This window comes from Ixodes scapularis, unplaced genomic scaffold, assembly GCF_016920785.2.
Source record: "Ixodes scapularis isolate PalLabHiFi unplaced genomic scaffold, ASM1692078v2 PGA_scaffold11__112_contigs__length_91849675, whole genome shotgun sequence".
NCBI lineage: Eukaryota > Metazoa > Arthropoda > Arachnida > Ixodida > Ixodidae > Ixodes > Ixodes scapularis.
This window is the reverse complement of record NW_024609837.1, coordinates 91,364,309-91,378,303: the sequence shown is the minus strand read 5'-3', so window position 1 is coordinate 91,378,303 and position 13,995 is coordinate 91,364,309. Positions and strand designations below refer to the sequence as shown.

General features: G+C 49.9%; 1 protein-coding gene across 1 annotated transcript; it reads right to left on the bottom strand.

The window, feature by feature from the left end:
• Positions 1-6,570: 6,570 nt before the first annotated feature.
• Positions 6,571-8,513, bottom strand: LOC120837879 (THAP domain-containing protein 7-like; the record flags this gene model as incomplete). The annotated part of the gene is made up of 3 exons (XM_040207499.1): positions 8,358-8,513; positions 7,971-8,072; positions 6,571-6,624 (listed from the first exon to the last, which is right to left on the bottom strand). Coding segments are annotated over exons 1-3 (312 nt in total), but the record flags the coding sequence as incomplete, so codon positions are not given.
• Between the last annotated feature and the right edge of the window lie 5,482 nt (positions 8,514-13,995).

The following is a 13,995-nucleotide window of genomic DNA, read 5'->3' as shown; positions in this document are numbered from 1 at the left end:
ACCACACACCTAAACCATAAACCACCATGCTGAGGGAAGCATTTGATGCTTCCCTCAGCATGGTGCTTGCCTCTGTAGTGAATGGCTTCTGAACTGTGGTATCCTCTGGTATGGGATCCCTATTTGTGGTATGGGACCTGATCAGTCGAGATGCCGTGCCACACCTTTTCGTGTGCCAGGCCATGCTATTTGTTTACAGCATCCCCAAGCAGGTGAGCACCCTGCCAGAAACAGCTTTTTTTTTCCTGCGTTAAGTTCATTTGATATTTTCACCAACAACATCCACCGCTTCGCCACGCACCTCTGTATAAATCCCAGTGTGATCCGATAAGAAAGTGATTTTTTTCGTTCCAAAGAAAGTAGGTTAGATCCATAGGGCCCATGCCATAAAAACCTAGTCACCATTCTTTCGTAGTGTTCTGAAGAGTTTCAACACTTGTCTGTTCAGCCTGCACTTCCATGTTCATAATGTTTCCCTCATACGACTTAGCACCATCATTGTCGTAAGCAAAGAGCGAGAGAGAGAGCAAAAGGAAGTGTATCATGCGGTAAATATTACATTATTTGTACACTGCGAGATATAAATGAATAAAGAGCATAAGAGTTACCGGTGTACTGGTAGCACACGACTTGCTTCCACCGTGAAGACACCCCAGCAACCATGTACACCAGAGCATGGGAGGCGGCTGGTGGCTCGGCAGAAGGTTGCTCAGCAGACGGCTCGGCAGAAGGTGGCTCCGCAGACGGTGGCTCAGCAGACTGTGGTTTGGCGTGCTCTGTGGACGGTGGCTTGGCGGGCGGTGCTCCTGGCACACGCATTGTCACGTGACCCCGTATGGAGCTTGTGCTGGGGTCGTACTCAAACTTCGGTACAATAGCCATCTCATCGACCAACAGTACGCATTTGCGCTCTTGCGGCTTGAGGTGCGCCACTTTTTTCTTGAGAAGCTGAAATACTTCGCCCAGCACCCCAGGCTCGAAACGGATGCCTAGAATAGAAGAAAAGTGCAGTTTATTCAAGTTATTACTGTCACCCATGCTGGAATCTTGGGATTTCAAAGTGGATTCTCAGAAATCCTAACGCCTGCACATAGGGTTCTCGTAGAGGAAAACTTCTTCCGCCGTCATATAAACAAACACCAACTTTTTCAGTTTGCCCCAAGCACAAGCATGGGTCAGCTGTTTCCTACTGTCTTTGTTTGTCAGCTTTGAAATAGTTTTGAGGCCACGGGCAGAGTTCATTGCGATTAAAAGTTAGAATGCCTCTGGTGTGAATCGCTGAAAGTACTAGTTGCACTGGAGCCACAAAATCACCTTGTTTAGTATAACAAAAACATTACGTGGCATTCAATGTCACAACCATTGGTTTAGATACTCACTTATGACTTACGAAGAAAGCCCTGAAGATATCTTTTTCTAAATAGTTAGTAGTAAATAACTTCCAGTCTTTGTAATGGAATTATGCTTTCTATTATGAGTTTTCATCACTGACAAAGATGAGAGCTCAAACTGAAGTTTTATTCTTTCTACACAATGATCCTGATTTCACACAGAAAAACATGCCAATGCAAAAAGAATCGGCCCCCTTAATTCAAAAAGTGAAAATGAAGAAGAGTCGTTATGATACACAGAGGCACAATTGTGCTTCGAGCATTTGAATTTTCAACTAGACTATCTACATAAGTTCAGTGCAACCACATTTCTGCTTGTAATAAATTCTGCATAAAAATATTTTTTGATTTTTATAACCTATGGAGCACACAATTGTTCTCTTGACACAGAGCTAGTCGCAGGAAAGACTAAAATGAGCATCCTTTACCCCCTCAATTTGTAACCAGAACAAGTGGCCACGTGGTCTGCTGCCAATGTTTACCATACATAGATTGCACTGACGTCACCCAGTGCCCAGCAACGGCGTCCTTTGCACGTGCGGCCAGCCTTCCACAGAATAGAGAGCACGATGTGAGACGCTCGCGGAGGCACGTGCAAACCTACTTTCCACCGCATTAATGGGACGCTTAGTACCTGGGAATGGTGACTAGATGACGTCACGTGAGAACTATGTATAGCCATAGTCTGTGTATGGCAACATGTGCAGCATATGCTGAGCTGTAAACAATGTTTAATTTTGGCCATTCGTCTGCAGAGATTAGTCATGAGTAAGGCTCCGTGATTTCGGATAAATCCGAAAAACTCCGAAAAACACCCGCCGGTAAAATTTTTGGCAATTCGGATTTATCCGATAAACTCTGAATTGTTATGTGCCCATGCCACCCCCCCCCCCCCCAACCAAAAACACAGCAAAAATAAAAAAAATAAAAATGTTTTTTTTCTTTTTTTTACATTTTGAGCAACGCAGGATCAATGGTCCTGAGAAAATGACACCATAATTATCGTTCAAGCCTCGGACCGTTGTCAAAAGGGGGTCTTACGGCTTGTCTCGTCAAAGTTGGTTCAGGGAAACAGGTCATCGTACCATTCGTGTCACGAGAAAAGCCACCCTTTTGGTTTCCAGTTTGGGCCATGGGATTTGGGATTTAGAGAAATGAGAGGGTGTGTTTCTGGGGGTAACAGTGAAAGCTATGGACCATAGAGATTGTATAAAATAGGGATGAGGGGCAGTTGAAACTTCTCTATTACATCCACCTCGCGCGGCAGCGGGATAGATTGATGGGATGACTACGAGCTTCCTTGCGGCTACCTCCGGCAGTATATTGATTTTAAGGTATCGACGTTTAACGAAGCCACACTTGTGTGCGACTTTTGTCGTGGGACAAATTAGTATTGCCATTGACACCAACGCCAAATTCAACTGAAAAAATCTTAATTGATACAAGCGCGTTTTATTTTCTATCTGGCACACGTTTGCATCCGGTTATTATTTATTATTTTTAATAGAAAACACTGCAAAATTAATCTCCGAATTTCGGAGAATTGGGGATTTATGAAAAATAAACTCCGATAAACAGCGAATTTTTGCTAAAAAATAAACTCCAAAAAACACCCTCTGAATTTCACGAAAAATAAACTCCGAAAACACAGAGCTCTAGTCATAAGCTAATGCCCAAGTCGAGGAACTTATTGTCACGAGCCCAAGTCAAGTGTTCATGCAGTGCTCGTATGGAATCCATGAGCCTCATTAGACTATCATCACCACAGTGTGCTCTCCTAGACACCGTCAGCATAATTACCTCCATGGTCGCATCAGCAAGGTTACAAAAATTGAGAGTGAAGGAAACACTCGCCCTCTAAACTTGAATTCACATCTCAACGCATGCAAGATACTGAGGTCAAACTAGTGCTAGTAAGCCTGCAATGAGAGAATCATTCCAACATAATATGAATAATCTACCCCTTCCTACCACACTGCAACTAAGTGAAAAAGGAACCATGACACCAACTCCTCATTTAAAAAAAAAGATTGCGTAAAATACAAAAACACTACAGGTATTAACAAGGATATTAAATCTGCAAATAATCAACAGGGAGCTTTGAAACACTTGAGTAGCCTAAACACAAACTCGCCTTCAAGTCGCCGCCGCAGTGTTCTAGACGACGGCAATGGGAAGCCCCCCTCCAGAAGTAAGTCGTAGCCCGTGCTGCCACACGCGAATCGCATCTGCAACGACTTTTTCACCGTCTCGTTCGACCACTTGGACCCCCTGTTGCTGGATCTCGATAGCGCTGCCAGTTGGTCCGCAGTGAATATCTTGTGCAGGTGAGACCGAAACGTCGCTTCCCTTGTCTTTTGTAAGGCAGCCTGCCTCACCAAGCGACGATTCTCGTTCTCCAGCTGCTTGATCTTCCGGCTCATCTGAAGAAAGACATCTTCAGTGAGCCTAGGTGGAACGGGTGATGGAGAAAGAGGCTGGAGGGTTCGCTCAGAGCTCCCGGCCGCTGGTTGCTGCAAACACGGTACGGGAATTGGGTGTTGCCCACCTCACGAGATGACCCCAAGCCGTGCAAGAACCATGACACATACCCAGCTGGTGGGGACCGCCGACACCAAGGTGACGCAGGCAGCTACGCTGGCCTGGCCGCGCTGGTTGTCGCTGGTCACCTGCGGCAAAGAGTGCGGTGGTATTGATACACGGGGGTACACAGGACCCTGGAAGATGCTTACGAAGCACGCCCTGCTGGTGGTGGGAAGCGGCTGCGTCAGCAGGCCGCCCTGCAGGGCTGCTCCAGGGGTCTTGGCCGCTGGTTGCTGCAAACACAGTACAAGAATTGAGTGTTGCACACCTAACGAGATCACTCCAGGCCGTGCAAAAACCATGACACATACCCAGCTGGTCGAGGCCGCCGACACCAAGGTGCCGCGGGCAGCTATGCTGGCCTGGCCGCGCTGGTTGTCGCTGGTCACCTGCGGCAAAGAGTGCGGTGGTATTGCTAGACGGGGGTACGCAGGACCCTGGAAGATGCTTACGAAGCACGCCCCGCTGGTGGTGGGAAGCGGCTGCGTCAGCAGGCCGCCCTGCAGGGCTGCTCCAGGGGTCCTGGCCGCTGGTTGCTGCAAACACGGTACGAGAATTGGGTGTTGCACACTTCACGAGATCACCCCAAGCCGTGCAAAAACCATGACACATACCCAGCTGGTGGAGGCCGTCGACACCAAGGTGCCGCAGGCAGCTACGCTGGCCTGGCCGCGCTGGTTGTCGCTGGTCACCTGCGGCAAAGAGTGCGGTGGTATTGATACACGGGGGTACGCAGGACCCTGGAAGATGCTTACGAAGCACGCCCTGCTGGTGGTGGGAAGTGGCTGCGTCAGCAGGCCGCCCTGCAGGGCTGCTCCAAGGGTGTTGGCCGCTGGTTGCTGCAAACACGGTACGAGAATGGGGTGTTGCACACCTCACAAAATCACCCCAAGCCGTGCAAAAACCATGACACATACCCAGCTGGTGGAGGCCGCCGACACCAAGGTGCCGCGGGCAGCTACGCTGGCCTGGCCGCGCTGGTTGTCGCTGGTCACCTGCGGCAGAGTGCGGTGGTATTGCTACATGGGGGTACGCAGGACCCTGGAAGATGCTTACGAAGCACGCCCTGCTGGTGGTGGGAAGCGGCTGCGTCAGCAGGCCGCCCTGCAGGGCTGCTCGAGGGGTCCTGGCCGCTGGTTGCTGCAAACACGGTACGAGAATTGGGTGTTGCACACCTCACAAAATTACCCCAAGCCGTGCAAAAACCATGACACATACCCAGCTGGTGGAGGCCGCCGACACCAAGGTGGCGCGGGCAGCTACGCTGGCCTGGCCGCGCTGGTTGTCGCTGGTCACCTGCGGCAGAGTGCGGTGGTATTGCTACACGGGGGTACGCAGGACCCTGGAAGATGCTTACGAAGCACGCCCTGCTGGTGGTGGGAAGCGGCTGCGTCAGCAGGCCGCCCTGCAGGGCTGCTCCAGAGCTCCCGGCCGCTGGTTGCTGCAAACACGGTACGAGAATTGGGTGTTGCACACCTCACAAAATCACCCCAAGCCGTGCAAAAACCATGACACATACCCAGCTGGTGGAGGCCGCCGACACCAAGGTGCCGCGGGCAGCTACGCTGGCCTGGCCGCGCTGGTTGTCGCTGGTCACCTGCAACAAAGAGTGCGGTGGTATCGCTACACGGTACGCAGGACCCTGGAAGATGCTTACGAAGCACGCCCCGCTGGTGGTAGGAAGCGGCTGCGTCAGCAGGCCGCCCTGCAGGGCTGCTCCAGGGGTCTTGGCCGCTGGTTGCTGCAAACACGGTACGAGAATTGGGTGTTGCACACCTCACGAGATCACCCCAAGCCGTGCAAAAACCATGACACATACCCAGCTGGTGGAGGCCGCCGACACCAAGGTGCCGCGGGCAGCTACGCTGGCCTGGCCGCGCTGGTTGTCGCTGGTCACCTGCGGCAAAGAGTGCGGTGGTATTGCTACACGGGGGTACGCAGGACGCTGGAAGATGCTTACGAAGCACGCCCCGCTGGTGGTGGGAAGCGGCTGTGTCAGCAGGCCGCCCTGCAGGGCTGCTCGAGGGGTCTTGGCCGCTGGTTGCTGCAAACACTGTACGAGAATTGGGTGTTGCACACCTCACAAAATCACCCCAAGCCGTGCAAAAACCATGACACATACCCAGCTGGTGGAGGCCGCCGACACCAAGGTGCCGCGGGCAGCTACGCTGGCCTGGCCGCACTGGTTGTCGCTGGTCACCTGCGGCAAAGAGTGCAGTGGTATTGCTACACGGGGGTACGCAGGACCCTGGAAGATGCTTACGAAGCATGCCTTGCTGGTGGGGGGAAGTGGCTGCGTCAGCAGGCCGCCCTGCAGGGCTGCTCCAAGGGTCTTGGCCGCTGGTTGCTGCAAACACGGTACGAGAATTGGGTGTTGCACACCTCACGAGATCACCCCAAGCCGTGCAAAAACCATGACACATACCCAGCTGGTGGAGGCGGCCGACACCAAGGTGCCGCGGGCAGCTACGCTGGCCTGGCCGCGCTGGTTGTCGCTGGTCACCTGCGGCAAAGAGTGCGCTGGTATTGCTACACGGGGGTACACAGGACCCTGGAAGATGCTTACGAAGCACACCCCGCTGGTGGTGGGAAGCGGCTGCGTCAGCAGGCCGCCCTGCAGGGCTGCTCCAGGGGTCCTGGCCGCTGGTTGCTGCAAACACGGTAGGAGAATCCACGTTTTGCAGAAATATGGAATAAATGAATTTGTCGCTCTTTCTCTCTTCGTGCTGGCCGAGCGGAGAGGGACGAAGGCTCCTTTGTATTTACCTAGGGGTGAAAAGTAATTCTCAAATGGGACAAAAGTGGTTTTGAGGGAGCTCTATAGGTCAGTGCGACACAATAAAGGGGTGTCCAAACAGGACACTACAAAACCGGCGACTCCGACAAATCGTGAAAATTGAAGCGGACGCTTCTATTTTTGCGGTCTGTCGGAGTCGTGAAAATGTTTGCAGGAGTCGTGAAAATTTTTACGATCCCGACTGCTCTCCTCGTCAGATTGACGTCACACGCCACCTGCGTCTTTCTCACCTCGCCAACGCCCTCGCGTACCGCCGTCGCCTCGGCTCGAAGGCCAAGGAGGTCCGGCTTTGGGTAAATTTGGGACATTCCTGCGTCGAAGGGTGCGTTTCGCCCGCCTCGGATCTGCTTTCTTTGTCGAGATTCACTTTCGTCGTGATGGCGTCCGACGCGGCTCCGTATTGTGAGCAGAGGCCTTGAGCGATTGACCGACAGGCAAAAGAGTGTGTGAGTGGCTCTCCGGACCCACGTGATGAGCAGAGCAAGGCCGCCGTGGAGGAAGCGAGGGGGAGATTTGACGGAGGGAAGTTTCCCCCCGGGAAGAATTGACGGAGGGAAATTTCCCTCCGACGGCCGGAAGCGGATAGCGGCAGAGCGCGGCACGATTTGCCGGAGTCGCGGGTTTTGTAGTGTCCTGTTTAGACACCCCTTAAGCCAACGGGACGCAGTGGACGTGCCTGCGGCCTGGGGACTCTCGTCTTCTAGCCATTTACTCTCGAACCACTAATTCTGCAAATGGTCCATTGGGTGTTGCCCACCTCACGAGATCACTCCAAGCCATGCAAGAACCATGACACATACCTAGCTGGTGAAGCTGTCATTGCATTACAAGGCAGCTGAAAGTGACGAATGCCTCATGCAGTAACGTAACAGAAGCAACAGAATATGAATGATTGGATTTTGACTTACATTTCCATGAGGCAGGGTTTTGTGCTGTGTCAGGCTGCAACACTGACTGATGGTGTCTCATGCACTCTTGTACAAGGACCCCTCCGAATTAAAAAGAAAAAGGTCTCTGGCATGGAACAGAGATGTCAACAGCATACAAAGTCCAGAATATTATAGGTCACCTGTGCCTCTTTCAAATCATCAGTAAAAACATCTTAACACAAAATAAATTATTGCTTTTAATTCACTCCCATAATCTAGGTAAATACGAAAGGAACAAAAATCTCACTTATCCTCGTTACACGCACTCACTTGACTTTTAGAATGCAGAAACAAGGTCGGAACAGCTGTGGCTTTTAGCCTCCTCCAGCCGTCGGAGCACCTCGCCTGGAACTGGGAGGGCTCGAAGTGGTCCTGCAGCGAATAACGTTTTGGTAGACGTCAAAACTGTGTATTCAGCCGCTCAAGTCACACTACAGTTATTCCGCTGACGAGAGGCTCACGCTTTCAAAATACGCGATCTTACAAATCCATCATCGCACGATCGCCACAGGCCTGAACCCCTCGTCTTTCTGCGGTGAAGCGAAAGCGCACAGGACGCTTCCACGGCAATAGAGAATAGATCACAAAATACACGGTTTTGTCACAGTGCACTCGCGTCCACCGCGCAATTTTAACCATGTTCGAACAATACCTCACCTCGCAAAGGTATGTCCTGTCGGGAGGTTTCCACCCCGCGCCACGCCCGATTCTCGAAAGCCACAGTTTTCGCCTCCTCGGGGATTTCGGCAGCTTGAACAACCGAATTCCCCTGGAAGCTCTGTTCTGGCATTTCAAAGCACAGCAGCTCCCCATTTTTCAAACACGACGGCAACTCCCGCGGCTACAGACTTTTTTTTTTACGTTATTTCAACGCACGTGGCCGCGCGTTCGAATCCTGTGGTGCACATTCGTTCATTCTACCATTAAAGAAGGCCATGACGAAATGCTCCCATGCACCAAGTTTTCAGTCACCAGGCGTTAACTTTTTTAACTCTAGCGACGCTAAAATGAAATTACCGAACCCTGCTTTACTTTTGAGGCTCACGACCACCGCTAGGGGAGGTTTTGCGGCTTGTGATTGGCCATGAGCGGCCTGTCAATCAACTTTTCGGCCAATAGATTTTCGCCCCATTGATACCAATGAATGGCCAAACTCTCCCAATATACGGCTCTGCACGCCTGTTACCCGCAGCGCCCCCTGGCGTCCTTGCTCGCTGTCATCGCTGCGCCGACCTCCTCCCTCCGTTGCTTCTCGGCGCGGACGACACACTGCCAACACCTCCTAAGACTGCCCAGTTCTAGTACACCATAACGCAGACGCGAAGCGCTGCACGGTAGCGCTGCGTGTGGTTTGACTGGGCGCACGCGTCCTGCTTAGCGCGCGCGCCAAGCCGAGACGCGCGTCTAGACGCACTGAAAAACGCGCCATGTGGGCTAGCCTTTATACGTGCATCTGCGTGCGTGTTTGCACGCGTGGGCGTTTGCCTGCTCATAAGTGCGCGTGCCTGTGCGAGTGCGCGCGTGCACGTGCGTGTGTAATTCGTGCGTACGTGTGCGCGGGTGTGCTTGTGCGTGTGTACGTGAATTTGCATCCGTGCCTGCGCGTGCATCCGCGTATCTGTGTTCGCGCATGCGTATGAGTGCCTAATTCGTGCGTGTTTGAGTGGGCGCATGCATACTCGGGCGTACGTGTGCCCAAGTACGCACGTTGTCGGACTTTGCGGGAAAGGTTCGAGAAGCTCGAACCTGGTCGAACTCGAACGTCGGCTGGTTCGCGACACCTTTAGTACTGACGTTGCGGACGGTTGGTGATTGGCCGCTGATAACTTCACCGTAACTTTTTGCTTTATGTTTAGCGCCATTTTTTATATTTCTATTCGTGCTATTGTAATCTTTTGCGATTAAACCCTCTGTACCCTTTCCTTGTGACCTATGAAACGATCTCGAACGCCTCGAACAACAGCGACGCTTGCGTTCGTTCTCGGGGCTAGTAGGCAAGGAGGTTACAAGTATTTATATGACGTCAGACTGCCTTTTGATGCCGAGTCACAACACAGAAGTATGGCCACCGAAGGCAAACGCAGTTATCCCATTGGCGAGTTTGCTTTGTCTTTCAATTTTCACAACTCTCCCGAATCAGTTTTGCTTTATCGTTTGGTGGTCATGTTTGTGGGCGATGACTCAGCACGTGACTAGACCCTATAACCGTTCATGGTGTTTTTCTCTGTTTTTATTTTGTAGATTGAACGATTCTGCTGCAGTGTGGAACGAACTACACGAAAGTGCTCAACCTTCTACGAAGTCTTCCGAGGAGCAGAACGTGTGGGGATCAGGACTATTGGAAGATATGTTCTCAAGTCATGAAAAACTGCCCGGTCGCCAATCATTACAAATTGTCTATGAAATACTATAAGAAACAATCAGTGTCGTGAAAAATTGTATAAAAATACTTTGTTGTGCAGTGCTGGTGGCTAGTTGTGATGAAGTAACGAAGGTATATGCCGGTAGTTTGTCATATATGTATTCGATTATGTATTTATTTTTAAAGTACCTAATATACAGTGTTGTTTTTACTTAACTGGAACGTGTTTTTCTTTTAAAAGAGGGGGAGACCCGTCCGCGCGCGTGGAAGACCTGCAGGTGTCTGCGCCCGCGTTTACCCGGCAGCCTTTTGCGGGTTGATTTTGCGGGGAGCAGGCGTTTTTTCTTTTTCTTTTTTGTCTCGCCACCATGAATAGGGTGCCTTCGTACACATTCGCTTGTGCGGAGTGGCGACATCTCGGCGATTTCACTGCCCGACCTTTTTTTTTTTATTTATTTATTTATTTTATTTTTTTGTTTATGCAGAGTAGACCGCCCTGTTTACAAACACGGTTTTTGCTTTGCCTACACCGGGTGTGGGCACTGCGGAATCGCAGCGTCTCGTTTTTGAAGAGAAGCCGCCTCTGCGTGGTGCGCCGTACTCAAGGCAGCGCCACCGCAGAGGGACGGCGTCGGAGCCGCGTGTCGGTGTATATACTTCGTTTCACGTCATGTGCGAGCGAAGTCAAAGCTAGAAGCGCGAGCCCAAGGCTCCGAGCGTGCCGGCTTCGCACGTGCGTACGTGCACCACAGGCGCTGTTACAAGCAGCATGCTCGCGCTTGTAGCGTTGGCTTCGCTCGCCCATAAGGTGAAACGAACTAGCCTTTTGATACCATATTCCCTCCAGAAGTTAATTTATAAACCGGGTGTTCTTTTTTGTTCTTTTTTTTTCTTTCTTTCTTTCATTAAACTTTCAAGTTGTATGATAAAGCCTCAAAGGCAATACAGTGTCTCTGTCAGTTACTTCAAAATATCTGTATTCCTTGGCAGAGTCCTGCCTTTTCCGTGCGGATACTTCGAAAGTCTGACTGATTATTGAATTCCTGTTGCCCACGAGGATAACAAAGGAATATGTGCAGAGAAAGACGCTTCTTTTAACGCTTACAAAAAGAAAAAAAAAAAAAAAAAACGGTTGCAAAACTTGTCCTCGGATCCCTGGAAAAGGTCAAGACCGCTCAAGATTTTACAACTGACAGCCGTCGAATTCGGAGTTGTTCGGATAAATCCGAATTCGCGATAGTTTCACCGGCGAGTGTTTCACGGAGTTCATAGCATTTGTCCGAAAGTTAAAGTCCCTATCTACAACCTAGGTTAGGGCCCACCAGGTCCAATCACAGACCAGTTATAGGCACGTGTGCATTAGCGTGCTTTTCTTATACGCGCGTCGAAGTAATGCATTACGTGACTGGCTCCCGATTGAACCTAACGGGCCGTGGCGTCGGCTGACGACCATCGCAGGACGAGACGCAATCATAGTGCTAAATTCTTCTCGTTGATAAGACTGAAGGATGTGAATGAAATGTACTGTACGTTTTGCTTGGTGGATGTTTTAATGATTTCGCGTACATAGAGCTGACTATCATGTCATGATTCGTGTGGCACCGAACTCCGGCTGGTGGATTGCTGAAATCATCACCTCATCAACCCTCCCGGAACCCGCTAGGAACCCACTTGCCAGTATTCGTTAGACCCACTGTGTCCGACCAAATCCGATCAACTGCCTTGCGCTTCGACACCAAGGCGGTTTTCGTTTGCAGCGTCTAGGCGATCTGAACCGATTATTTTATCTATACTTCAAATGGTGCAGGTGTCAACGATTTGCAGTGTTGTTCAAGATACTCGACAAAAGTATTTAAGACAAGATACTAAATACCCAAGTGAGAAAGTATTTAGTATTCAAGTTACTTTTGCGCCAAACTATTTTGAGCAAAGTGCAAATACTTTGAAAAATAATTGAATTACTTTTGAAGATACTTTATAAGCGCGCGACGAGCTGAAGTTATTACAACTAAATAAAAAAATGGGGGCATATTGATTATATTAACTTAGCTGAAACGCATATCGTTCGATGACCTCCTAGTGTACACCTCATTTGTCCCCCTAGACACGTGCAAAGGAGAAAGAAAGAACATTTAGTCTTAGTACTTCCCCTTTGGGGACAAACTTCTTCGTACGCCGGAAAAGGTATTTGAGATACTGAGTAGAAGATACTAAGCAATGTAGTTAAGATAGAGTGCTATTTACTCTCAATCGAATGTATCTTCAAGATACCAAAATACCGACAAAAGTATCTTAATTACAGTATCTTGAGTAGAGTATTTGAGATACGTAGAAGCCTTGCTATTTGCTTGTTTCAAGCGAGCCTCCTGCCGTCATATTGCTGGCGACACAGGAGAAAAGTGGTTTACCCGCCCTCTTGTTCAACATACCATAAAATACGCAGTATAATTACGAAATATTTACATAAATCTTTACTGACATGCGTATGTACATATACAGAAAGCTGGTGCACAACTGTTGAGGAAACGCACTGGTCGACACTTTTCAATATTTTAAAGATAAAGGTAAAACAAACAGTGGGCGACACCAGTCCAAAATGTATACCTCGGTAAAAAAAGTTCCCGTGTGTCTGTGTTTCCCCAAAGCAATTCGAGAGCCAGTTCTGTAAGCTACGGAGGATGCTCGGCGAATGGCGAAGCCATTGATGTGTCTAGACTGAAAAATAGTCGCCGAGAGGACACTCAGAGGCATGACACGACTGTTGTCTGTCCGTCATAAAGACATCGTTTTTAGAGCGAAACAATAATTCGGATTCGCCATTCGCCGAGCTTCCCCCGCAGATTACAGAGATTGATCCTCTACTCTAGGAAAAGTAGACGCGCAGGAAGTTGTGCGAGGAAAGAAAAAAGGTAGCGAGTGGCGAATATTTGTGATTGCGTGTGCCGGAAAAATATAAAAAGAACCTGAACAATACTTAAAAATTAAAAATCTCGACCAGCCAGCAGACTTCACTGAGGCCTGCATTTTCATTTTCGGAAATTTCGGCAAACTCCAGTCGTGTGGCTTTAGCCCCATAACTTTTGCAACTGTGAATCCGTGGGCGTCAATCAACGCCAGGCCGCTTCGTCATCCATAGCCCAAAAGCGACGTTCACGGCGCCCACCAGGGGATACCAGCCAAGGTCGCTGTACCGGGGCCGCCCGATACGTGATACTTGTCCGCCGCACTCTAAGAAAAAAAGGAGGAGAAAGGTAGCAACAGCGACTGTTCCTCCTTGTTGCGGACAAGTTGCCCAGAGAAGGGAGCAACGGCAGTTCAGATGAAAGGAGGAGGGCACGTTCCTCCTTGTTCAGTTGGCGCAGGGGTAAAACATCGCGCTCCCGACCAAGTGGTCAAAGGTTCGATCCCTAGAGGAACCGTTTTTTTTTTTTTTTTGTAAAGTTTTTATTTTTTTATTTTTATTTAACAAAACACACATAAACAAACCCAGACAGATGAAAGGAAAATTAAAGTCCTTATTATTCACCGGGACGTTTTCTTCCTTCTCCAGGCAGACGGGAGAAAGCTTTTGCCCTCCCGACTCATCTTCTTTCGGTTTCGTTTTTCGAGCACATCGCGCACGTTGTTTAATAAATTGATGTTGAGTTGATTGAGCTTCAGCGGCAGCGAAGGCCGCCTGTAATTCCGTCTTCTAGTCCAAACGTGCAGAACATTTCGGTTGCATTGACGTTTTTACCACTAATTTTATCAAACGATCTAACGAAGCCGCTAGAAACAGCGAAGTTCCGGAGCAGTGCCGGCAGCGCTACATACACTGGGTAAGACGGCCGTCTCCGATTTGCGGGACACACAGGACTAGGGGTGTCGCGAACTTTTGTCGAACCGGATTTTTAGGTCGAACTTTCGGGGTTCGACTGGGTCGAACCGGTTCGA